Below are 27,336 nucleotides of genomic sequence, written 5' to 3' on the forward strand. Positions count from 1 at the left end.
TAAAAGCTAACAATCTTACAAGTAGGTATATAACCATTTTTTTTTTAGTTAGGTTTACATTTACTAAGAATTATAACTTACTAATATAGACATTTAATATACATATATAATTTACTAATACTTAATTGGAAGTCACGAACATGGCTAGGCACATTAATAGGTATTATTTAGGTATTCTTTTATGCTATAAAGTGTCTTGTCAAGTAGTAGCTGTTTTACTTTGCGACGGAAAGTGTTGAAGTTGGTCTCAGTTTTTATTACTTTTGGCAGTTTGTTGTAAAGTTTTTGCCCTATAATTTTAGGACACTTTTTAGCAATTTGTAATCTGCATTTGCTTTGTCTTAAGTCGTCGGGATATCTCGTTGGTCGTTTACTTACATCACCAATACGATCAAATTCATTTGGATTATTCCTTACATACATTATAATTTCTAGGATATATGTCGATACAGATGTCAATATTTCTAACTTTTTAAAAAGTTCTCTGCAGCTAGCATCGTACTTTGCGTTTGCTAATATTCGAATTGCTCGTTTTTGCATTTTTAATACACGTTCAAATTCCGTTGCGTTTCCCCACAGTATAATCCCATAAGACAAAATTGAATGTATGTATGAAAAGTATGTTTCCTTTAGGTGGTGATTTGATATGAGGGGTTTCAATTGTTTGAGTATATATATGCCTTTTGCTAGTTATGTCAAGGAATACAAATAATGCCATTATAGTAATACAATCTTGTCACCCAAACACCCGAACTTCCTAAACATCACTCAATTCACTCACTAAGTACATTAGTACACTAATGAAATGAAAGGGGATTGTACATATACTCTTTGTCCACGAAATATCGATCCGTGCCACCACGCTTCGGTCAATGTCGCCACTTTAACTTTTCACCTAATCGAGACGCTCAAAGTTTTAATAGCTATATCCATGCAATTATGTTCAAGTGTCTTCGACTCGGGACAGGACTTTGATTTGTTATGATTGATGAATTAATTGGATTCAGTGTAGAACATATGGCCGAATAGATGTAATTAATATAATTGACGACCGGTCTGGCGCAGTCGGTAGTGAACCTGCCTGCTACGCCGCGGTCCTGGGTTCGAATCCCGGCAAGGGCATTTATTTGTGTGATGAGCACAGATATTTGTTCCTGAGTCATGGATGTTTTCTTTGTATATAAGTATTTATATATTATATATATCGTTGTCTGAGTACCCACAACACAAGCCTTCTTGAGCTTACCGTGGGCCTCAGTCAATCTGTGTAAGAATGTCCTATAATGGCTATAATATTTATTTATTTAATTATAATGTGCTGTTTCTGTATGAAGCGCAAAGTGCTTAGGTCATCCACGTTTTTATACCACGCAATGCAAACTTTATACGACAAATTATATCAACATTTTGACCTTTTCTTCTGCACAAGATGTCTTTCCTCGTATAAAGGTGAAGAGAGGCATTCCACTGTCAGAGTCACGTCTGTAAAGTAATAGGCAATGGTATTTGTCGATCGTTTGCGTCATTTATTAGAGGCCTATAAAAATATTGAATAACATCATCCACTCACACCTGTTCCTATAATTGATTAGATTAGTATTATCAATGACTTCAATGAGGATCGAGTATTATAGAGAGTTACTGTCGTAGTAAAATGTGTAATCACTTAAAACTTTTGAGCCTCAGTTTTGACAATTTGGCCCGTATTCTTATCTTGTGTTGAAATGTCAAATATTAATATTAGCGCCATTTAACTGAGCGTACCCCAAAGGTGTAATGCCATCTAGGCCACCGTACCTTTTTCTGTATGGTACTGAGGAACGTTTTTTCTTAGACTTTATCTGTCTATACGGAGTTACGGTGTCTTTGGTATTATCCTTTATCTACAAACGATAATTATCGGATAATCAGTTTTCCATATCCACTAGCATTTCAAGTGGGTTTTTACGCAATCTTTAATTGAGCAATGCGAATTTATTGCGTTAAGTGTTTTTTCTACTCCCCTACTGTTATTCGTGAGTTACAAGGTCGTGCATAGAACTTTAAAACCCTACATAAAAGATGTCAGGACAGGACAAGTCTATCTAGTCTATACCCTGAAAACATTTTGTAGCAGTAGCACGATATAGCTGTTAAAATTCTGTAACACATTGCTACCAACTTAACAAACCAATCACTTCATCGTAGAAAATTAAAATATTGTATGTAATACAGCCTGGCATTCGCAGAGTCGAGTCTCGTTTGTTTTCTGCTGCGTTCATTGGCGACGCGTCGAATCGCATTCAAATGTATGAGAACTCGATTCGACGCGGCTCGATTCGTCTTAGTGGCCAGGCTTCAGAGAACCATACCATAGACAGTTTTATTTTCATGTTTGCACTCAAACTGCATATTCAATATGGTAGGCGGTCCACTACATAACTAAGATGGCTGAAAGTAGGTATTTGTTAAATTTATAATTTTCTTTCAAAGTAAGTGCTTGGTCGTAGAAAAAGTATTGTATGAAACGGTGTTTACCTGAGTCAACAAATGCTCGTGGCGTCTTTATTAACAATTTTCGGCTTCGCCTGAAATTATTACCCACGCCACTCACCTTTTTTGACCTCTTTTAACCACCAGTTGCATAAAATACTATTATCGTATCATTTTACAAAGGCCTCTCAGTCCATTATATTTAGAATCTAATAATTTAAAATTGAATTTGTCTTTCAATGCTCACAACAACACTTACCATTCTTATCAAAGAAAGTAAATGATAATTATTTTATTTGTTCAAGACGATTTCAACTTTCAACATGAGTAGGTGTGACGTGTGACATATCAGGATTCTCAGGAATGATATTCTGTGAAATTTAACTTTCCTATATTGAAATTCCCAAATGATTATGATCAAACTCTCCCCTGTTAAAAACATTGTTGCATTGTAGCCAAAGGATTAATTATTCACCAATCAAAATATTGAAGGTATTCGACTGTAAAAGCTCGGCCACACGGCTCGGTGCGCCGGACGAACGCTGGCGTTGCGCCCAGCGGACGCCGGCGGGAACTAACGAGCGCGGATTGCGAGCGGAATGCGCGCGGATTGCCAGCGGAACGCCAGCGTTGGTCCGGCGGCGTACCGCTATCATTGCGCTCTGCTAACGCTACGCTATCAAAACGCTTTATGTGTGGCGGAGGCTTAAATAACTAAAAGAAGGTAACGACAGTACCTAAATTAATTGCTCAGAATCACTATTCCACCCCAAAATTCTCACAGATTCATATAACCTTTGAACTTAAACAAACACAATCTCTTACAGCCTTTCAGAAAACCTGCAGACTATTCATTCAATCATCAATAACCCGGGTGAAAGAACTGTACGCGCAACGAAATCCTTTGAACCTTCAGTAGTTCTTTCCATAGTTCAACTTATTGAATAGCGAAGGGTAGCCACCTGTATTTAGACCGGTCGACGAACTGACATGAAAACGTGATGAAAAAGAAAATGTTATTTTTAAAGGAAATTAACCTTTTGTCGCAGATGGACGTGAAACGTTTTAAAGAAATGGGAGGTTCTTTTGAAGGCTGATAAAGGATTCATTGAGACTAGGTTTTAAAATTTAAAAGAGTGACTCTGGGATACTTTTTGGGGATATTCCTTCACCCGCTACCTTGAAATTTCTAAAGAAATACCTGTAAGTAGAAAGTACATACTTGACTTAAATTATGATTCTAATGGATAGTCAAATGAAGTTAAAAACACATTAACAAAATGAACCTCATTTTTTTTAAAACTTATATAAAGGTAACTATGTCAATTAGTGCCTAATAAATCAAGACTGCGTCGAGTTATGTTAGCCTGAAATGAGGATTGAGGATAATGTTTTGGAGGCGTGGTCATTAATGTGCTTTTAATACTTAGATTCACGTAAGTTCGGTAAGTTGTTAACAAAAATTAACTCACTGTCAGTTTTTATTAAAAATATTGACATTAATGTTGGTGACCGTAAGACTGCATGAGGAATCCTTAGCACTTAGTTGAAAAACTTGTCTGTCTTTTTAATACCTAAAGCATTTATAGCTACAAAATCAATTCACGGGTTAGCTATATGTACAGTCAACCAGTTGAAACCCTAGGCCACTGTAAAACTATGTCACAGTGACGTTATAAATCAGATTGTAAGAAATCTCTTACTGCTTGTCATTTTGACATGGTTAAATGCGACGAAGCTAATATTACTATGCTATAAAAATACCAGGCAATTATTTTTTCTTTCGTTGTTTTATTATGACAATTTTACCACATTTTGGCTCACTCCAATATCTCCCGCATATAACATAATCTATCAATCAGTTATATCGAAACTGAAATTTAATTCCCATATTTTCCCGAAATCACATCCGTTTGTTTGTCCTCTCATTTATTTAACATTGGAATAACGGGCCCGCATCAGCTCTGGCCTATTTTGCGCCCATTTGACTAGCTAATGCCCGCATTTCATATACATTGGGAATCAATTGGTTTCCAGTCTTGTAGATGAAGTTAGAAATAGATTCGACCGAATACTTAAAAATGAAAAAAAAAAAATGACGCAATGAGTCGGTATAAATCCCCTTTGGCAAAATATCGACTGACTACAAATTAAATGTAAAGCGATTCATACAATAAGAACTATATGTAATGTATATAACGTATCGCATTCTGAGCAATGTTTGTTGATTCTAACACGTTGACAAATAGAAATAAAATTTTCCAAAGTTATCGGAAAGTCAAGTCATTCGTAGACTACATTATGATGCTCCCACACTGGGCCGTTAGAAATGTTATATAATATGGTGTGACAGGGACAGCGCGCAATCGGATTGTCCCTGTATTCTGTAACACCGTGTAATATAACATTTATAACAGCCAGTGTGGGAGCACCATTAGATAATATAAATACGTCTATAGATATATGTATACATTTATGACGAATGTACATATGTGTATGTGTACCCTGGCTTGATTTATCCTATGGAAATGCAATTCCAAAAATTGGTATATTAATGTATGTGCGGCAGAATATCATATGTTGGCCATTTGGTTTGACGTCAGTGTTCAGTTTTGATTTTCGTTGGTATTTTGTATGCGCATTAAATGTTTTGGTTTGTTTATTTCAATGCACATGTTTATGTATTTATATGTGATTTATATACATAACGACTTTGAAATTCTAGATGATTTCCTAAAATAATTTGTAGACGTCAAAATCATAGCATGGATTCATATTTTTTTCCAAAGATACGTAGGTAGGTAGGTAAGTAATATTTGTCTACATTTCTAGGAAAGTAGGAATAAATAAAACGTGAAAATCGTTGTTTTACTACTGTTAAACTTTAGTTTATGATTGGGTGGATTTTACCAATACCATCGGCCGCCTGATCCTAGAAAATGAGTTTGAGAAAAAAACTTCATGCCTAAGCTGACCTTTAGGTATTCAATTCAGACTTAAAATGCGCTGTTTACACAACGATGCTATATCAGACGTAAAAGCTAAAAGCAAATCTTCTGTGTATTTGCAAATAAGTTTAGCTTTCAGCTCAATTTCTTTGAATTTACGACCGATTCAGACCGACTGGCGCAACCAAATGCGTAACTGTTCAGAAACATCGTATTTGATCGTAGATATCTCTAAATTACGTAATTTACTTAGGCTGAAGTCTAAAATTAAATTAATTCAGCCTGGGTCTCTGGGTAGCCAATAAGTTTGCCTAGACGATTTATGTGATGGATGTTGATAGGGTTTAAATTGGACTGTCTCTAGACAGGAATGGGATAGACGGGCTTGTTCGAGCGATACGAACCTCTGAAGGCCAGACAGTCGTAAAAATCAAATAAAAGTAGAGTTTCTTTTACTACTTACTATTAGTATTAAATCCAAACTTAAAATTATCTGAACATGAAGTGAGACATCAATTGCTCTTAGTACTCAAGTGTTTAATTAATAAAAGTGTTTGAGATACAGATCCTACCTCATTCAGATTGGGACCTTAGCTTGAGTAACAGTTATAGAGGTTTCTAATTTATCCATGTGCAAAATTGTATATACCCTTAACAGCCCGCAATGTAACTAAAATCGCATGCGAGTTCGTACACCGTCTAAATCAGGCCTTAACCTTTACTATTTAGTTTATCTGGAAATTACCGAAGACAAATGTTTACCTTAGCTGCCATGGTACCGTAATATAAGTAAATTCAACCTTAACATGGCCGACTTTCCAGCAACCTTCATGTTCTGAAATCTTAAAAGTGCTCTTAACGGGCCATATTTTCACCTCAATAAGTAGGCGGTAATGGTGTCTCTCTCTAACAAGTGAGTACAAAAGGGATGGCCCGTTTAGAAGCCCTTTGTATTAACCTCCCAGAACACTTTCAAGCAACCTCCAAGTTTCAAAACAACCAAAGTCCGCATTTTAAATGTATTCGTCCTTGCAGGTCCCCTCGGCGACCGCTGAAGGACACTGCACGTGGTACGGCGTGTGTGACGCGCCTTACAACTGCGCTTATAATGGCACGGCTAAACCTATACCCGAAAAAAACAAGGTAAGTCCTGATAATTATGAATTCCTAAAATTAGTAGAAGAACGCGTGAGCGTCAGGACCCCTGGACCACTACAGTATTTGATGTTTAGTACATACACTCTAAAAAAAATTTGTTTGCTCCTATCAATATTTTGATCGTCGTAGTCAAGCATCTTGATTCCATACGAGCCTGATAAGATCTTAGACAAATGGAATAAGGTAATTTTGATTGCTCTTACTTTTGCAACGTAACTGAGACAATTAAGATCTTGTTCAATAATTACATGAAAAATAATTAGGCGAACTAAATTACCTTAGTAAGTTCAACTAAGCGCTTGATAATTATTATCATGATACGTAACTGTATCAACTAACGCAAACCAGTTAGTTCAACTATGACGTTGCTCAATATTAACATGGAGAATGATTGTATTAATTATTTGACCTAAATAAATTCAACTAAGAACATGATTACATCTACTTACGAACCTTGTGAGTCTGAACTAAGATATTGGTCAATTTGAATATTAATTGTTTAATCAATTCAACTAAGACATCTGTCAATATTAACATGAAGCATTACTGTATTAACTATTTAATCCGAATAAGTTCAACTAAGAACATGATTACATCTACTTACGCACCTTGTGAGACTGAACTAAGATATTTTTCTATTTGAACATGAATTGTTTAATCGATTCAACCAAGATGTAGGTCAATATTAACATGAGGCATTACTGTAGTAACCATTAAAACCAAATAAGTTCAATTAAGGACATGATTACATCGATATACACACTTTGTGAGAGTGAACTATGATATTGTTCAATTTGAATCTTTGTTTTGTTATACATTTCAACTGAGAAGCTTGTTCAGTACTATCATTCATGTTCAATTGTACTATGACTTACTTTGTCTCATTTACTAAGACAACAACCCCTTATTGATAATTGTCATAAAACACCACGGGACTGAATTAGACAAATTATGTTTTATACCTATTTACAAATACATACGTTAACTTGACAGATAACATAAAACGATTCGTATCTAATTCAGGCTGGTGATGCGTTTATGAATAACGCCATAAATAAAACAAAAGTTATAAAAAAATGACATTTATTAATAATATACTTGGCACCTACTACTACTACCTACTTAGAATAAATAGTTTTTTTCTTGCGGCGGTTATCACATCACAGCTAACCTAACAACTTACAAGTTCAATGGAGGAAGAAATCGAAATTTTAAAAACATGGGAGTTGGAGAACTTAAGACGCTACAGGAGCGAAAATGCTAAAATGGAAAGGAGCCCCCTTTCAATTTGGGAATTCAAATTTAATATACAAGTGTTATTAACTAGATTTATCGAAAAAAAATGTCCATTAAGAACTCAGTTAAAAAATATTGCGAAAAAAATCTTTAAAATCGAGGTTCCGCTCTCGACTGTTTCCCCCTTCAAAATTAAGTCAATCGTAACTAAATTTGAGAATCTGAATAACAATGAAATAATCAGTGTCGGACCGTTCAGTTTTTGTGGCTAATTGTTACCAATTTTGAATACCACACCTTTTTTACGCCATAATCAATAACACCGTTTTTGAAAATTTTCGATGGGCTCTAGCGTCTTTAAAAATAAGAATCTCAAAAAATCAAAACGGTCCGACACAGATAAAAATTATTATAATCTGTCTTGAAAAAAATCATTGCTGTATCTTGAAAAACCAGGGAGGAAATAGTCGAGAGCGTTTGTATGGAGAATAGATCACTCATACACGTTAAACTTCCGTGAGACATATTCAAATAATTAATTGAAATACGGTTGTACTCACGTTATTATATCGCTATTGCTGCGACATGTTTCGGGCCAATTCGGAGGCCCCTCTTCAGGCGTATAGGAGTTCACGCGACGGCTAGACTCCGCAAACTGAACGCGCCGCTCGCCGCTCCGCCCGCTGCGCGCGCGCTGATAGGACGGGGGAGGGGGGCGCAGAGCAGTCTGCTGCTGTAGTTGTTGTGTAGAGTTCTGGTAGCACGGCTGTGTCGACCGATGGAGGTAAGCACACTGCACTCACTGTGTCCACACGATTGTTGTTGTGAATAGATCACTCCTGTATCGTCTTAATACCAGAGTTCACCAGTAAGTACAATGTATTATATTTTCATTGTATTATATATTTTGTAGCACGTATCTACTGCGTTCATAATGGACTGTCTTTCATAGATTATCGATCTGCTGACAACAACTAGAAATGATTCGATTTTTTCAAGAGACTCACCCACAACAATTATGTATGGCTGGCATGACAATCCTATTTTTTGAAGTGTGGCTATGCGAAGTTCGATGGTCTGGCTAATTTCTACACTAGAGCGGATATGCTTTATGAAACCTTCCCTTACTTCCATTTTACTGGGCTTCCAATTTTGACTTGCACCGGAACCTCGCTTCTTCTTTTGGCGGACTGCCGCAGTGTTCAGCAAAAATGGAATGGTGAGAAATCCGGCTATATTCGTTGTTTCCTCATAGGGCGCTATAAAAATGGGACTAGTTAGTAAAATATTATTACAAACGATATAATATAAGGAAAGATCAATGCGGGTAAGTGAACAGTGGGGCAACTGAAACGAGCCACGAAGGTTAAACAAACTTTGCCACCGAGTGAAATACAAAATTTTACACTACACTGACACAAACAAAATATTAACTGTAAAACATCTAACTAAATCAAATCTATCAAGCTTGAGACATCCAGTTAAAATTTGTATGAAATTTCTTTGCACTCTTGTGGACAAAATGCAGTTTTGCTATCTGTTTTTGAAGACTAAAGAGAGCCTTTGCCAGTCGGTGTGGTGAAACTAACTATTTTAACATAGACAACATCTGCTTTATCAATTTTATCATATACTTACAATTGGTAAGTGCAGTAAGTTCGACTTTTTGTATTTCAGCTGTTCCTGAAGATTTATTTTCATTGATGGAAAATTTATAAACAAATTGTCCTAGTAAATTTCATGTGCTTTTGAAGTCGTTAAGCCGCTGGAATGATAAAACAAACAATTAAAAACAAAAAGTAAAAAGAAACGAATGCAGTATTAAGTTATACATATAATAATTATTTTAAAGTTACATAGTAAAAAGTGACTTAGGTAGTTAATGTTATTATATTTACCAAAGAATATCCTTGTGGTTTTTTGAGAGCAGAATATTTTCAAAATAGTGATGCAGAGTCCAATGACTTTTCCACAATCTGAAAAATATTTAGAAACTTTACTTTTCATTTGCCTCTTTAATTAATATAATTATAATACAATTAATTACAGTCATAACCTATACACTCACAGTATAATGTATCATAATAATAAATAAATTAATTAATGTAATAGGACATTCTTACACAGATTGACTGGGTCCCACAGTAAGCTCAAGAAGGCTTGTGATGTGGGTACTCAGACAACGATATAATTAATAAACAAATAATTATATAAATAAAAAACATCCATGACTCAGGATTCTCAGGAACATACCTGTGCTCATCACACAAATAAATGTCCTTACCGGGATTCGAACCCAGAACTGCGGCTTAGTAGGGACGGTCACTTAGTCACTACTCGCTAGGCCAGCCCGGTATCTTGCCTAACAATGCAGTTATATTAAAAATATTATTGTGATAAGATGAGTATGTTACTTCAAAAATGGTTGGAATAAAATCTCTCTCTGGTATGTTGGTCTGCCTATGCAGTATTCATTTATTGAATTGTAATTCTTATAATGTTTTTTACAATAAAATACAGAACCTCCTCCTTCTAGGTAAAGAAGTCTGTTAGAAACTGCTTACCCTGGAATTATAACTGGGCTCTGCTTTTTTCTCAGCAATTGCAGATGGCACATTTTCCTTTTCCGAGGACAAGTTTTCCTTTTCTGAAGTTTCTATAACTATTAGGTCTGTGCTTATGTTAAACTCAGAAAAATCCATCAGGGTCTGGAAATGAATGATACAATTAATATCACATACCATACTACAAAATTATGAACAGCGTGGAAAAATATTTGGCCCTAGAGGAACCGTATTACATCTTTTTTTAACTCAAAGTTAATATTTTTCAATATTGCTACAATATCTATAATTGGGGGGCCATTATGCTAGCAGACATGTAAGATTTAAAATTGAAACAACTCTTAAGGGCAAAAGGTAATTATTTCTCTGTTAATTAATCTATTACAAAGGACTCCACTGAGCCTTGCCTTATATTATGAAATTACTCTCTAATTTACTAAGTTTACAGAGCCGAGGGCTAGCTACACTTGAACATGAGACTAAGGTTTTAAATTATTTAAGGGAACAAACGTGGATCAGCGAACTCTTGAGTTAAAACTACGGGTAGAAACGGTGTACGGCGGATATTAAAATAAAAGGTATAGTAACACGGAGGGTGCCAGAACCATAATTATGCCGGTTCGATGATGTAGATAAGAGTGATTGGAAAGGTCTAACCTCAAACGTGCTACGTCAGCCGCCTCAGACCACCACGACTGCCACGTCAGCCGCCTCAGAGATGGTGTCGTGTGGATGACGGCAGCGTCAGCTTGCCGCCTGTAGGTTACCGGAACACAGCGGGGAATGCTGGCGACCGGCGCGAGGATTAGGCGACGCGGCGTAAACCCTGAAATGTGTATACCAGTCTTTAAGTAAAATTCCAAAGACGGCGTCCGTGAGACTTGGATCGCCCGTAGGACAAGGGAATTGCCCCGGAATTCGAATTCCGAACGTCAACACGTTCTGTGAAACGACCTACTGCTAATTTGGAATTACACATAACCTAAGTGACAATTTGACAAGGTTTTTAAAGAATGTACAATTTACCGTTGGTGGACAAAAGGCGAGCGGAGAGCAGTTTTGCACTTATTTCAACACCCGGGCACGCTGGGCGTCGCCTATTACCATCGGAACATGGTTTTATTAGCGTCCGATTCCGGGGCTGGAAAATATGCAACGCTTTGTTAGAAACTATCCAACTATAAGAAAATACACAACAGAATCACTATCAAAACTCACTCAAACGGGCGATTGCGCCCGATTTTGACTCGGGCTAAAGATCCCCTCGCAAAAATAATTCCGGTCTCTCTCATTTTGACGGAACTATAGTTACCATACCAAGTCTAAATCGGCTCGCGCCGCGAACAGCACTTGCCGGACGTTCAACGAAAATTGAGCCAACTTAAATGTGTATTTTATAGACAAGAAATTTAAATGTGTATTATTACGAGATTGCATCCATTATCGGCCGGGGCCGCAGCCCAGCAAGCTATTGGCCTCGTGTCATTAGCAACTTGACTAAATAATGAAAAAAATACATTGTACTTACTGGTGAATTTTCGTATTAAGTTCTCCAACTCCCATGTTTTTAAAGATTCGATCACTTACTCCATGGAACTTGTAAGTTGTTAGATCTGTGATGTGATAGATAACCGCAAAAAAATTAACACAAGACGCGTTGACAAATCACTTCGGCGTCAGTGTTGCCAACTCCGATTTTGAAAAACGCTAGGCTAATGTATAGAAGATGTCTAAAATACGTTAACATTTTTTTTTAAATGAGTCTACCTCGAATTAAAGGCATAAAGGTACTTAAAATAAATGATTAAAAATAATTCATAAATGATTAAAAATAATTCAGTACCTATCTAAAATTGAAATGCCGTCAAATGATACCTAATGTGCAGTAAAATTCACCTTTGTTATTTGGTTACGAGTCTGTTGTTTTTTAGCAATATATTTGATGGAATTTTTATTTTAACTAATAGATAGTAATCAATAGTAAAGTAATCAATAGTAAATTACGATACAAGTGCGAAAAATGGGAAATTTGAAACGAGTTGTGATTAAAACACGAACGAAGAGAGTTTTTTAAATCGACAGGAGTAGTGAATTACCTATAATACTTATTCTATTCGTACATGTATCGTACAACGTTTTACAATACATACCATAATTATGTAATAGTACATTACGATACAAGTGCGAAAAGGTGGAAGTTCGAAACGAGTGGCAATAAATTAAAACACAACAGAAGGGAGTGTTCTAAATCAACACGAGTTACGAATTTCCTTTTCGCACGTGTATGGTACGACGTTTTTCAGTACAGATGGTCCTCCGAAGTTTCGACCTGACAAGAAATGAATCACTTTTCACACTAGTGCGTAAAAAACGCAACATCTGTACTGAAAACTATATTATAAGTCAATAAAAATATATATTAGCCCCAGTGTCAATATATTGTAAGTAATATATTATATGTTGCCCGTGTGGTGACGGGTTAAGAATTTCACAACCCCTTTCTTCCCGTGGGTGTCGTAGAAGGCGACTGTGGGATACCTATGGGTTAAATTGTGGCGTAGGCGAGAGGCTGGCAACCTGTCACTGCAATGTCTCAGTTTCGTTTTCTTTCAATCCCTTATTTGCCAAGAGTGGCACTGAAACGAGTAGATTCATGTGCTACCCCTTCATGGGATACAGGCGTGATTGTATGTATGTATGTATGTATATTATAAGTCATAATTTATTGATTATTTCTCCTCATTTCCTCGCAAATTAGGACAAATTAAATAAATATACTAAAGCAATCTAAGCCTTGGAATGCTTGAATTTTCTGCCTTAACATGTACCTATATAATTATATGCTTAAAATCCTTGCACTTTAAGATGAAGCCTCACGCGCCACGCCGAGTCACGTGATCACGCGTATATATATAGCGTAACCGAAATTGCTCTAGTGTGGCTTCACCCTTTAGGGCTTCTAGATAGAACTTGCTACAGGCTCTGCGCTGCTTTATCCGGCACTGCGTCTGAGCTGAGCCAATTATAGCATTTTTTCTGGGAAGGGGTGGATCCGTTCCTGACTTGGATACTCATGAAGAATACAAAACTGAACCCATATCGAGTCCGGCTATGCTAACGCTGCAGCGTTTTTGATAACAGTGTGCAAGCGTTATTGCGATTATTAAATAACTTTAACGATTCTGACAACACTTTCATAGTGGGCTATCAAATATGAAAAGCATGGTTAGCTTAATAGGATCAGCATGGCAATCCGTAAATAACTCACCCTTCCATTTATTTTGAAAATTGTTATATTACATTGACGTCCGCCACACACGAAAATTCATAATAAAATTGAATACCATATGGCGATGACAAATATGGTTGCTTTCAAGTTGATGCCTTAGACCAAATATGTAAAAATATGTGCCCAATGCTAAATAAAAATTTTCGATGAAAGAGCCGTGAAAATATCCCAGATCTGGTATATTTTATTCCGAGTTGGCAACACTCGCACGCGCTGCGGGAGGGGCGCGGGCGGAAGGCGGATGTACAAACGCTTACCCCTACTATTCACTTGATTGATCAGATTACCAATTATTTAATTTGTTTATTATGATAATGGATTTAACAATTCATTCTTAGTAGAACTCAATTCATTTCGTAATTGATACAACAATTTGATCATAATGGGATTGAGAAATGTATCTTCGTTGTTTCAAAATTTTATATGTCTAGAACTATTGACATACTTATCTGTCTTAAAGAATTAGTTGAGGATTGAAGCAACCTAGATTTAGTTTATGTCAAATACCAAGTCTTATTTGAATCAACAAAGACAAAATAATCAAATTAAGCATGAAAATGCTTAAAACCATTAACATACTTATTTGTTTTAATGAATTAGTTCAGGATTGAATGTACCTACACGTTTAGTTGTTTCAAATACCTAATCTTATTTGAACCAACAGACAAAATAATCAAATCAACTATGAAAATGTTTAAAACCATTAACATACTTATCTGTTTTAATGAATTCGATCAGGATTGAATCTACCTATGTTTAGTTGTTTCAAATACCTAATCTTATTTGAATCAACAAAGATAAAATAATCAAATTTACTATAAAAATGTTCAGAACTATTAACATACTTATCTGTTTTAATGAACTAGTTCAGGATTGAATCAACCTATGTTACATAGTTTTGCCTAACAAGTTAATAATTGATTCAAGGTGTTCATTGGTTAGGAATAACAAAACACCTAAGTTATTAGTTCAATCATACATTCCTTTATTGTTTTAGTAATCAGCTTTATTTGAATTGTATAAGATCGTAATTGTAGTGATTAACTTAACGTCAACTAAGAGAAAACTGCTCTTAGTTGGCCTTCATTTTTTAGAGTGTACTAAAATTTAGTACCTATTTGATACTATTTGGTACCTGAGTGCATATATTTGGTACCTCCACTGATATCGAAAAATCGAGCGAATAAAGTGGCCAGACATTCTGACGTCAGGATGTCTGGACCATTTTTGGTTTACATAGTTCTAGACAACACTACTAATTGATATCTTAGTCAATATTTACTACCTATTTGGTACCTGTCAATATATTTTTTTCAAATTTTTTTGGCATACCAGAAAAAAGTTATGACGGAATTTAAAGTTGTGAGCCCGGCCGTGCCGTTGAAGTATATAGCGCCTGTCAAAATTATAGAGGCAAATCCGCCTGCCCTCCTGCGCGCGTCAACTTAAATAGGAATTTAGTTTTAGGCACTCGCACATCATCTCTACTACTGACTAGTGGCATTAATATAGTCGAAATATAAAAGTAATTAGTGTAATTACACTAGTTTTCCATTTTCCTCCTGAGAGACCTAAACACGTGGCAACAGTTGGGCAAATTCTAGGGGGGAAATAGCATAAACTGTTATAATTAACAGCGTCATTGGTAATATTGGTATATAGGATGTATTTTGATGATGTGGACCAGTCTATGGTCCACGAGCTCCGTTATAGGGGTTTATCATATAAATAAACCACTGCTTTCGGTAACATTTGTTTTTTGCATCGATTAGTGTCTATTATGAATTAAGAATAAATACAAACATCAAATCAATCATCTACTATCAGTACCTACAACCACAATGCCGCCAAATCTGCCATACAGCTCTACAGCTGCTGAACAGTCGCAAAAATAACCGGCTGTCAGGGGTAGGGCTTGCATTCCGGAATTCCGGAATCTCGAAATTCCGGAATTTCGGACAATTTTTCCGATATTACAGTTCCGGAATTGAAACACATAATCTCGAAAATTCCGGAGTTGAAAAAAGATATATTTTTGGACGAAAACGTGTAATATCAGCCTGGTTATTTTACAAAACTACCACCGCGTCTATAAAAGATATGTAAATTCATTAAGTTAGACACTGCTCGGATTCAGGTAGTGCCTATTTTAGGACCAAAGGGTTGCATCCAGGGCTAGTTAGAGCGAGATAGTGTAGTTTTAACCCTAATATTATACCATTGTCACTTTCTGGTTTTGCTCTCAATTGTTTTAGCTAATGAGTGAAATATATAATCAGTTTAAAGTAAATATGTGTTATAGACAGTTGTGTTTTGTGATAATTTAAAATTACTAGCCGGGAGTTGAGTGTTATGCTCGAATACTGAAGGACAATTAAATATAAATAAATAACATTAGGTACATTATTATTTTATTAGCGTTATTTATGCTCAATTTATTAGATCGAACTTAAATTTCAGTAATAATCTAAATTAATCGGTATTAAAGCGGCATAAACTCAAAATGTTACTTCTTTTCTCATAGCACTGAACATTTTAGGCATAAAGAAACTTAAGAAAGTTCAGACGCAAATCGTAGTATTTGGTATTACATTCATTCACAAGCACAAGCAAGTCGTAGTTACTTTATACACTTTTCACAAAGACGTGTGCATATTTTACTAAACTCTATCTAAGTCTATTACCACTTACCTCAAAATCAAAAGATTTGAGAAGCAAATGTATGGAAAATGATGAATACGAAAATAATGATTTATTTTTTTACAAAAAATTAAGTTGTATGTAGGTACCTAGGAATAAATCATAAAATCTGTCTTTTTGGGCTAGCTTGGATATCTTTTGTCCCTACTCGAATCTGATAAAGGTAATTCAATATTTCTTTTATTACAGTTACGTGAACAAGACGCTATGCCATTCTTGTAAATTATTACTTTTATATTATTTCGATAGACAATGGATAAAAAAATAACTTTAACGTTGACCACTATCAGAAAACTGGCACTAAAACCTCGTTTGTATCGTTAACTGTAGTTCGAAATACCTTGCAAGACCGATTTTGACACAAAATGGGCTTTCCTGTAAAATTACTAAAATGAAAATTTCAGTGTTATATGCCTTTCAGGTACGGAGTTATTGTCTTAAACGTCGATTTATAATAAATTTCAATTTAAAATTGTATTATTTCATCAAAAACCCACCAGAAAACCAAACCAAAAAAAATTGTTCAATTCCGGAACTAGTTCCGGAATTCCGGAATTGAAGTCCAATCTCGAAAACCAGTTCCGGAATTGAAAATCGTCCGATATTGCAAGCCCTAGTCAGGGGTAAACTGATTTACAAATTTCTCCGCCAGGAGATGTCTCTCAGGGACATGACATGACATTAGACGTTATTGAGACAGTAGGAGGTTCTCTCAGGAGGAAAATGGAAAACTAGTGTAATTACACTAATTACTTTTATATTTCGACTATTAATGCCACTAGTCAGTAGAGATGAGAGTGCCTAAAAATAAATTCCTATTTAAGTTGACGCGCAGGAGGGCAGGCGGATTTGCCTCTATTCTTTTGACAGGCGCTACATACTTCAACGCCACGGCTGGGCTCACAACTTTAAATTCCATCATAACTTTTTTCTGGTACGCCAAAAAAATTTGAAAAAAATATATTGACAGGTACCAAATAGGTAGTAAATATTGACTAAGATATCAATTAGTAGTGTTGTCTAGAACTATGTAAACCAAAAATGGTCCAGACATCCTGACGTCAATTCGTCTGGCCACTTTATTCGCTCGATTTTTCGATATCAGAGGAGGTACCAAATATATGTACTCAGGTACCAAATAGTATCAAATAGGTATTAAATTTTAGTATGTACTAAACATCAAATATCTGTAGTGGTCCAGGGGTCCTGACGCTCACAAGAACGCCTACAAAATTGTATGGTTAGCGCGATACTTACTAAAAAAACGCTGATCTTTGGCTACGACTACGAGCGAACGCTGTAAAGAGTTCGGAACGTCGTAATTAGAAGTTCATTATACGTATAACAAGCTATTAGGTCAAATCATATCAACCTAATAACATGATTAAGAAGTACTAAGTTACTCAAAAAACGGATAACCCATTGACACCAATCTCTGTAAACAGTTTGAACCCTCGAGATTTCGGGATGTATTTTAAATTGATTATTAGTGACAGAATCCTCGTTTCCACCATTTTATATTCAATGCCTATGAGGTTACAAAATAGGAATATTTGTAATGAAGACAAAGCCGTGACTCCTTTCCCATATTCCCCAACTCGTAAAGAAAGCTCGGAGAAAATATTAAATCCCTACTAGTGGACAGGTGGACACTTTTCACTTCTCCAGCTTACACTAAAAGCTTCTACTAAAAGCAAAAAGATGCTGCTGTCGCATGATAATGGCAAAATACGAACGCCCTAAGCTTTATCGTGAGCGAAGTTAGTAACAAAGCAGGTTTTATAGTGATTAAAAGCATAAAGTTAGAACTGCAAGTTCAAGGGAACGATGAGATTAAAATCAATATTTGAACGCCAGAAATGTGTGGTCATAGCATTATCTAGCTCCTTTTAAGCCATCGGATTAGATGATGATGTAACAAAAAAAAACTGCGCACTAGTCGTATATTTTGTAAAGGTCAAGTTGATAAGCTCTTGAAGTGTTAAAGTAGGAAATATGGAGCAAGTCTTCTGAATTAAATTGGACACAAATAAGGGCCTAACTGTCTACAGTGTCTACTGAAATATTTTTCACAATAGTTATTTGTTATACAAGGGGGCAAAGTTGTATTTTAACGCCGAGTGTTGAATTGAAAAACGAGCAAGTGAAAGGATTCTATAGTTGAACCACGAGCGAAGCGAGTGGTTCGAGAATAGAATCCTGAACTAGCGAGATTTTTAACACACGAGAAGTAAAATACATTTGCACCCCAGTGTAACACTTTTAACTTTTCCCCTCACTATAGCGAGGAAACTACAGTGCAAAAAATGCGTTTATCACTGCTTCCAGTAGTTTCACAGGTGGTAAATCATCTTTATTACTAGATTCACCTACTTTTGTCAATTTTAAAGCAGTTAATTTGATTTTATTCAAGGTCAAATTATTTTACCCACTAGTGGATAAAATGCATTTTTACCCGCTGATGGTATTAAAGGACAAAACACGTGTTTCCGAGCTAGTGAGGGGAAAATATATTCTCTTTAACCTAGCGTTTTCCCAGTCTAGTGCCCTAGCACCCGCTTGTGACTCAATTTTCGCCAATTAACTCGGTCTTCGGCGCCCTCAGGTGTCAGATTCTCTTTCATGTCCGCTTTCACGGTATCCAGCCACAGCTTAGAACCTCCATAAAAACGCCTCCACATATAAAACATATTATTCAAGCAGCATCAATGAAAGTAGATTTTTAGCAGCTAACTTTTTGACCAACCCTCTTAGACATGTAGGTACTTCTAAGTTCAGTGTTTATAGGCATAACTGCAGACAGTTTATAGCCTAAAGCTAGATCGTAAAGCTGAAACGTGTTTCCATTTAATGCTCAGTCGGCTACCGAGACATAGTTTATGTAGGTTTGTCCTATTTCGGTCTGTGATGCGTTTATAGGTATGATTTAGTAAAAAAAAGATAAACCATTATGATCAACCAATGCCCAAGATTACCTTAAAAATATGCCCCATTCAAAAAAAATTGTGATAGTTGAATACTATTTTATAATAATCTATGATAATTGATAAAGTATAGGTTCAGTAAGTACCTATTTAGTTCGGTATCTACTATATTCATCGAAAAACAACTGCATATTCTGCTTCCTATGGGTCCACTTACTATCAGTTCGCTGGAAAATATCGGACTGTGAGTTCGAAGTTAAAAGTAACAGCTCCGAATAACTGACAGGCCATTACCGTCCCGTAAACTGATAGTCAGTGGGCTTCTTAAATAATATTCATCACAAGATTGTGGTTGGCAGTTAATCTCAGCTCAGCCGATCGGTCTACATAGTTTCATTTCAACAAAGTTTCCCTTTAACTGATTCATGAAATCGATTTGCAAAAAGTCTTACGTGTAAACTAATAGCAGTTAGTCACGAGGTAACTTACTTTGTCTAGACGAAAACAATTTACTTGGAAAGACTTCCTTTCAAATTCTAATCGAATCCAAAAAAGGAGACCCACGAAAAAGAAGATATTTTAATTTACTACAGCACGGGAAGCATGGTCGCGCGATAGACGATAAAATATCAGGCCGTCCCTATCGCACGTACAAATAGTGCCATAGGGACGGCCTGCTATTTTATCGTCTATCGCGCGATCATGCTTCCCGTGCAGAAAAGCTAAGACTGAAGAGTTATTCTCTTTTAAGTGTGTAATCACAGCTGTCTCCTACTTCCGTGAGCTTTTTGACTTTTGATACAACACAAACCATTTCATTCTTTTATCCTGAATGACCTATTCATTCAACTATGTGCTTGTAACCGTTCTTATTCAATTCCAAAGGTAGATAAGTAGGTAGAAAAAACAAAAACTTGAAGGCAACTACTTTAGGGATATGATGAGTTATGCGTAACAGCATTACCACATAGTTAAAAATAAAGTTTGACTTCTTATACGTTTTTCTATATCGAGCAAGCTAGCTAATATGTTAGTGTCAGGTCAATGCCAATGCCAACAAGTTCTACCGATCGATAAAATAAGGCATGTACCAAAATCTCTTTTTGCTAAGTCTCATATGCAGGCGCGTAGTCAAACTCGAACTATATAATAACTCCCTTCAAGATCTTGTTCCGTTTAAATTAATTTTGTGTTGTGTCCTTATAGGTATTTCATACAATATTGTGTACAATTTTTTATTTATCGCACCATCTGTGTTATGTTTCCTCTTCTACCACGTAATAAGTCGTTAAGCCGTGTGGGCATATACAGTTTGTAGTTCCAAGTTCACCGGCGAAGGTGATCTTGTTCGGGACGTGTTTTAAGGAAAATATGGGTAAATGGAACAGATGCCTTGAATTTTAACGTTGTCGGGTACTCACCTACCGTACAGTTGCTAGTTGCCATGTCGCTTACATGCCGAGGGTCTGATAAACAAACATATGAAACGTTTAAAAAGTTCAATATCACATTTTATCAGATATATATCTTAAAGGCCGGCAACGCACCTCCAACACCTCTGGTGTTTCGGGTGTCCATGGGCGGCGGTGATCGCTTACCATCAGGCGACCTGTCTGCTCGTTTGCCTCCTATCCCATAAAAAAAAAAAAAAAAAAAAAACAATCATTCAATTTCGGGAATATTCACTTAGCGTAAGCAGCATTGGGATATAGACTTTAATTCAATGATATATTGATAATTATTAATACAATAACTTTGTTTTGTACAATACAATAAGCTCAAGAAAACCGACCGGTCGGCTTAGACCCGCCATTATTCAGATTTTCAGACTTTCATCATTGATCGGATCTTATAAAGCTTCATCGGAACCGGGCGCTTTTATATAACCTGATTGGATGAAAATCAATCTGCCCGGATCCGATACCAAAGGTTATTTATAGTATCTTTGTATCATTAACATTCAGTCACGGCGGGAGGTATTGAAGTTAAGTGGAAAATCCCGGTTTAATGGCTTTCATTCTTGGTATAAAATTGTTCGGAGTAAAAATAACCTCGATTTATACCACTCTGTTAATTTTCAATACCGAAATGTTAAGGCATTTCCTTGATTGAACTAATACCATACCAATATGATTTGATTTGATGTATTTGGAAGGGGTCTTAAAGTCGAAACTGTCGAAAGTAGCTTTATCCAATTTTAGCCTACATTTGACATTATCTTTTCGGCACTAGTATTAATTCTCCTGAAAATACGTCAGTACTGCTTACCGCGAAAATAGAATGTTCCCTTCCTTTCGATTTCAGCTGTAATACAGGATCTTTTTTTATTATTATGAATGGGCTTACTCTTGACCACAGACTAGCCAAAGGCAAAGACGTAGCCTACGATGGAGTGAGCTCGCCCAGAAGATCCCTGTTCACCCTTGATTTGCAGAATCTGAGTCAAAAGTAGCTTCAAAAAATTTGAGGCCCTGTACAGTAAACAATTAGAATCCTCGGTCACTCTAGAACCCTCTCGTATTGACGCCGTCCTTTATTTACTATGACAGTCACTTTGACGTTAACTGTGAAAGGGTTCTTCAGTGGCCTAGGATTCAGATTGGTTGACTGTACATTGGGTCGTGGAACTCGGTGACGTGGATTGGATATGTCCCAAATGTCCCAATATGCAAGTGCCTGAAATACAAATATTTAATATTCCCTTTGGGCCTGACTTATTGGCCAGAATGGACAGTTTAGAAAATTACCTTTTTAAAAGGCACCAATGCATGTCTTCAGACAATCAGGCATATTCAACCCACTTTCAAGGTCCTGGCACACATCCAAGTTGGATTAAGCAGTTTCCCACCAAGGGCACCAAGTGAACTGGGTCAGCCGTACTTAGTGCCTATATTTAGTGCGAGTGACGTCACAGAGTCCTAGTTTAGGCTGCATTGAACTAGGCCTTGTTTCGTTGTTGGTTGTTTAAGGTTAGAACGATATGTCGCACCTTTAGAATTGTATCGACCTAATTCTCATACAAGTTGTATGAACACGTAGGTCGGTATTATTCTAAAGGTGCGATGTGTCGTGTTCGGTATGGGCAGACGAAGGCTAGAGAAAGAGGAATTTTAAAACTACCTATAGATCAGAACAGAATCCTGTTTAGCACTTAGCGCAAAATGAATACTTTAACGTAATAGTAACAAAAAGATTGAATTGAATATAAGATTTATGTTATTTTCGTTGAAAACTTGATGATTTTATAGAGTCTGCTCGGAAAGTCAAGGGTCGTGGTCGTGGAATGTATTGGACCCCATACGGTTCATGACTCTTGACTTGCCGAACAGACTCTGTTACCAAGGCTGTTATGTTACTTTCGGGCTTTGTTACCAAGTTGTCATGCTTTTTGAAAAAATATAATGTAAAGCGACTACATTTCAATTCATATCGAAGAACTGTGAAATATCAAGATCGACCTTCATTCAATACTTGGTATTTATATAGTTGCTTGACTTGAAATAAAGATTCATTCAATTAACAAAATCACAGCCTTATCGGTCCATTAAACAACAATGTATGCCTCAAATAAAGTTATCACGGCAAAATAAGCCGTTCACAGTCATCAATGTTATCTAGACTTAGGCCGTAACGTGCTATCTCAACGAGCTCTCAAAGGTCAAATGTACAAGCTGTGACCAGAGGGCCTACCACGAACTCTGAGTTCGCAAATCTTTCTCTGTCAGTCTATCTGATCAAATTCGCAAGCTTTGTTATTCGCGGTAAGCCCAAACCAGGAGGGTATCACTAACGATTGGCAGGTTCGACATTTGGAATGGACGGGGCATTTGAGCTGTTACCATGCGATAATTCTTAAAAAGAAATCCTGACTTGTTTATTTATGTAACACAGAAACGTAGGCTACCTATACGTCCTCAATATGAGGGTCAGTTGTATGTTCCACTCATGAAAACAGCATTAATGCGAAATAGCTTCTTTGGAATGGCACCCAGGATATTCAATAAAATACCGTCTGAAATAAGAAACCTTCAATTTCATCAATTTAAAAACCGGCCAAGAGCGTGTCGGGCCACGCTCAGTGTAGGGTTCCGTAGTTTTCCGTATTTTTCTCAAAAACTACTGAACCCATCAAGTTCAAAACAATTTTCCTAGAAAGTATTTACAAAGTTCTACTTTAGTGATTTTTTTCATATTTTTTAAACATATGGTTCAAAAGTTAGAGGGGGGGGACGCACTTTTTTTTCCTTTATGAGCGATTATTTCCGAAAGTATTAATATTATCAAAAAACAATCTTAGTAAACCCTTATTCATTTTTAAATACCTATCCAACAATATATCACACGTTGGAGTTGAAATGAAAAAAAATATCAGCCCCCACTTTACATGTAGGGGGGGTACCCTAATAAAACATTTTTTTCCATTTTTTATTTTTGCACTTTGTTGGCGTGATTGATATACATATTGGTACCAAGTTTCAGCTTTCTAGTGCTAACGGTTACTGAGATTATCCGCGGACGGACGGACGGACGGACAGACAGACATGGCGAAACTATAAGGGTTCCTAGTTGACTACGGAACCCTAAAAAGCAATTGGTTGCATATTTAATTGAAAAACGTTTTTACTCCATTAAAGAGTTCTTAGATGCCGCCTAATTGTAAATAATATGAATATGAACTAATTATAAATGTATTTTTTTTTTATGAAACCTGAATATAATTACACTTTATTTAAAATTAATAATTATGATATTTAAAGAATAATTTTTATATAAGCAAGTGACTTGATTTTATGACATGCATGCATTAATATTTCTATGCCGTATGTGGCAGGATGTGCTGATCAAAAAATGTATTACCAACCTACAATGTACCACATTCTAAGAAATAAAATATTTGATTGATTGATTGATTGATTAGCTTAGGATATAATTGCTGCTTATTCAACAAGTTTTCAAAGACGAAATATACAGACATACCTGACAAGGGTACGTAGCACAATGTCGAAAATCAAATGTCCGAAGTACGAAATTCCGAAAGACATGATATCGAAAATCAAAATTGCTAATGTACGAAATTCCTACAGATGCATGTCCTATGATTAATTGGCCTATTTTTAAGAAGCCGAAAGGACAATACTGCTAATGTACGAAAATACTATCGACCTTTTTCCTACGTTTAGTTGACCTAAGTTCAAAATTTATTAAGTACGAAATTTCGAAAGATGTTTGTCGTGTGTCTTGTTAAATTAATTTTAAAATGTACAAATTACACCTTTATGAAGACATTAAGGTTTTATTCTAAGCTTGTTATGTCTAGAGATGGGCGCTGACGGGTAAATACCGGGAAAATACCCATATCTACCCAATCCACCCGGTATTTACCCGTATCTACCCAAATGAGCGGGTAAAAAATATAATCTATGAAATTAAAGATTATTCTTAATTTACATGACTGAAATATATTTTTCTACTAAAATGAATATATATTTGATTAACTAATATTAAAATGTTAACAGAAATTCCAAATATTCCAATATATCATGTGTAATTTACCACATTCAATTAAAAAGTTGTATTCCCCAGATGTTTTAGGCCCACTAAGTATTCAAATAACTTACACGGTGGACAGACAAATGCAAATTCATTAGCCAATTATGAGGTCACAGCTTTGCAAAACGCCAGGTAGGTGCATCCATATTGAAAGGGTGCAATTAGTCACTTGACCGGTCAGTTACTTTTTTTTATTTTTATTTATGGGATACTTATACTTTAGTTTGTACTTAGCTAAACAAGCGCCACGTCCACGTGGGATTTTAATTAACACTTGCTTTGAATTCGGACTATAATAATGCCTTCTATGTGACTTCGGCTAGATACTGGATTTCGGCTAGATAGTAGGCTTTACCAAACAAACAGCTGTTTGTTTGGTAAAGTAACATTTTAGTGCTATAATTTTGGTTTTCGACGCTAAAAGCTACTATAGATGTCGTATAAAGGTTTTCGGCGTGACCGCCTGTCGTATAAAAGCCTCCAGTAACACCGTTTTGCTCTATAAGCTTATACCGCTAAAAGGTGTTATTAGGAAGTGATGTAAACGTTTATATCACCATTTTATAGAGCCGCTATAGGCCTGGTCTATAACAGGATCAAATATGACTACTATAGGTCTATATTATTGTATAATAGTGTTAGGAATCACTGCTATGCAATCAATTTGCGCTATTAAGGTTCCCGACAAGCCGCTATAGTTGTAGCGTTATACAGCTAAAAGGTGTTATTAGGAATTGATGTAAACGTTTATATCACCATTTTATAGAGCCGCTATAGGCCTGGTCTATAACAGGATCAAATATGACTATTATAGAACAATATTATTGTATAATGGTGTTAGAAATCACTGTTATGCAATCAATTTGCGCTATTAAGGTTCCCGACAAGCCGCTATAGTTGTTGTGTTATACAGCTAAAAGGTGTTATTAGGAACTGATGTAAACGTTTATATCACCATTTTATAGAGCCGCTATAGGCCTGGTCTATAACAGGATCAAATAACCTACTAAAGAACAATATTATTGTATACTTAATAGTGTTAGGAATCACTGTTATGCTATCAATTTGCGCTATTAAGGTTCCCAACAAGCCGCTTATAGTATTTTTAGTAGTTGTGTTTTAACAGATTTAAAACCTAACTATACCACTATTTTGGGATATAGTGGCTTTGGAAAACAGTAGTGATATAAATACCATTATAGAGCTATTTTGCTGTATAATGAAGTTTTCAGGATACGTTTATATAGCTTTGAAAAGCGTTAATAGTCGTTTTCTAATGCCTTTTATATCTCATCGCCGTATACGCCACAATGACTCTTTTATATCACAGAACTGTTGAATAATGGTTTCGGTATCTCTTTTAAAACACAATAGCGTTATAGCTGAGTTTACTATATGTTTTATAAACCAAATCAGATATATAAGAGTAGAAAACGATTACTTTTAAATGATTATTTTGACCTTAAAAGGCTGCTTTATGGTGTTTATACATCGTAATTATGAAATCAGGCCAAAGATGCGGTATCTGGTTCCGTACAGTGTTTTTCTAGAAATTAACTTTAAAAATACACATAGCGACCAATTGTAGTTTAGATTTGTCATACTAAAAAGAAAACAACATTTATTAATACTGTTTAAAAGATCTTTCTATAGTAAAACATTGAAAACAAGTATTGTTTTCTATATAAAGAACTTATAAGTTAAACTGGATCATAGTTAAATTCTCATGCAACCCTAACTGAATCCACGATGGCGGGCTTATGGCAGTGAATGCGTATGATAAGTGATATAGTCGAACTATAAAAGCGTATGTTTTACTTCTTGGATCCATAGTAGAAACTATGGTGCCAATAATTTTATTGTATTAAATTATATTTATTTATTTTATTCAAAACATGTATAAATCGAGGGCGCATTTAAAATACTCCATTAAACTAATATTCTTTTAATGGTAAAATTTCCATCGCATACCTTTTTGCAGTAATGATGGAAGTATACGAAATCCAAATTATGTTAATTGACACTAAACTTCACAAGTTCACACGCCAAATTTCATTAAGTTCCTCGTTTAGAACAGTTTTTGTTAAATATTACACATATTAAATTATTTTAGAAATTTCGCATTAAAAGGGACGGCAACTGCTATTATAGAACAAAATAACCTGTATAACGGAATCTCAAATGCTACTATAGCCTAAATTGATACTATAATAGCGTTACTGTGTCCTCTATGTCAACAAATTAGCACAATAGTCATCATTACATCACCATAAACGACCTTAAACGTCACGAATGATACTGCTATAGGCCTATTATATCACTAAATGGCTGCATAATTGCGCCAAATCGGCTCTACAGTACCAATATAGACTATTTATAGGACCATTTAGTGTGATTTAATTTGGTGTCCTCGACCACTATAGGACCAGAAATTGTTACTTGAGAGGAACTATAATAAGCACACAAAATTTCATCCCCATCGGTTCAGCCGTTTA

General features: G+C 35.8%; 1 protein-coding gene and 1 long non-coding RNA gene across 4 annotated transcripts in view; one reads left to right on the plus strand and one right to left on the minus strand.

The window, feature by feature from the left end:
• Positions 1–27,336, plus strand: part of LOC125231018 (NPC intracellular cholesterol transporter 1) — a 138,671-nt gene that overhangs the window by 25,341 nt on the left and 85,994 nt on the right. For all 3 annotated transcript variants that reach the window (XM_048136356.1, XM_048136358.1, XM_048136357.1), the window contains exon 2: positions 6,456–6,563. In XM_048136356.1, coding sequence (XP_047992313.1) covers positions 6,456–6,563 — 108 coding nt within the window. The remainder of the gene's footprint in view (positions 1–6,455; positions 6,564–27,336) is intronic.
• Positions 8,692–11,193, minus strand: LOC125231021. Its single transcript, XR_007177583.1, has 5 exons — positions 11,036–11,193; positions 10,379–10,522; positions 9,713–9,790; positions 9,453–9,579; positions 8,692–9,073 (listed from the first exon to the last, which is right to left on the minus strand). It is a non-coding gene; the product is annotated as an uncharacterized LOC125231021 (long non-coding RNA).

This window comes from Leguminivora glycinivorella, chromosome 11, assembly GCF_023078275.1.
Source record: "Leguminivora glycinivorella isolate SPB_JAAS2020 chromosome 11, LegGlyc_1.1, whole genome shotgun sequence".
Classification (NCBI taxonomy): Eukaryota; Metazoa; Arthropoda; class Insecta; order Lepidoptera; family Tortricidae; genus Leguminivora; species Leguminivora glycinivorella.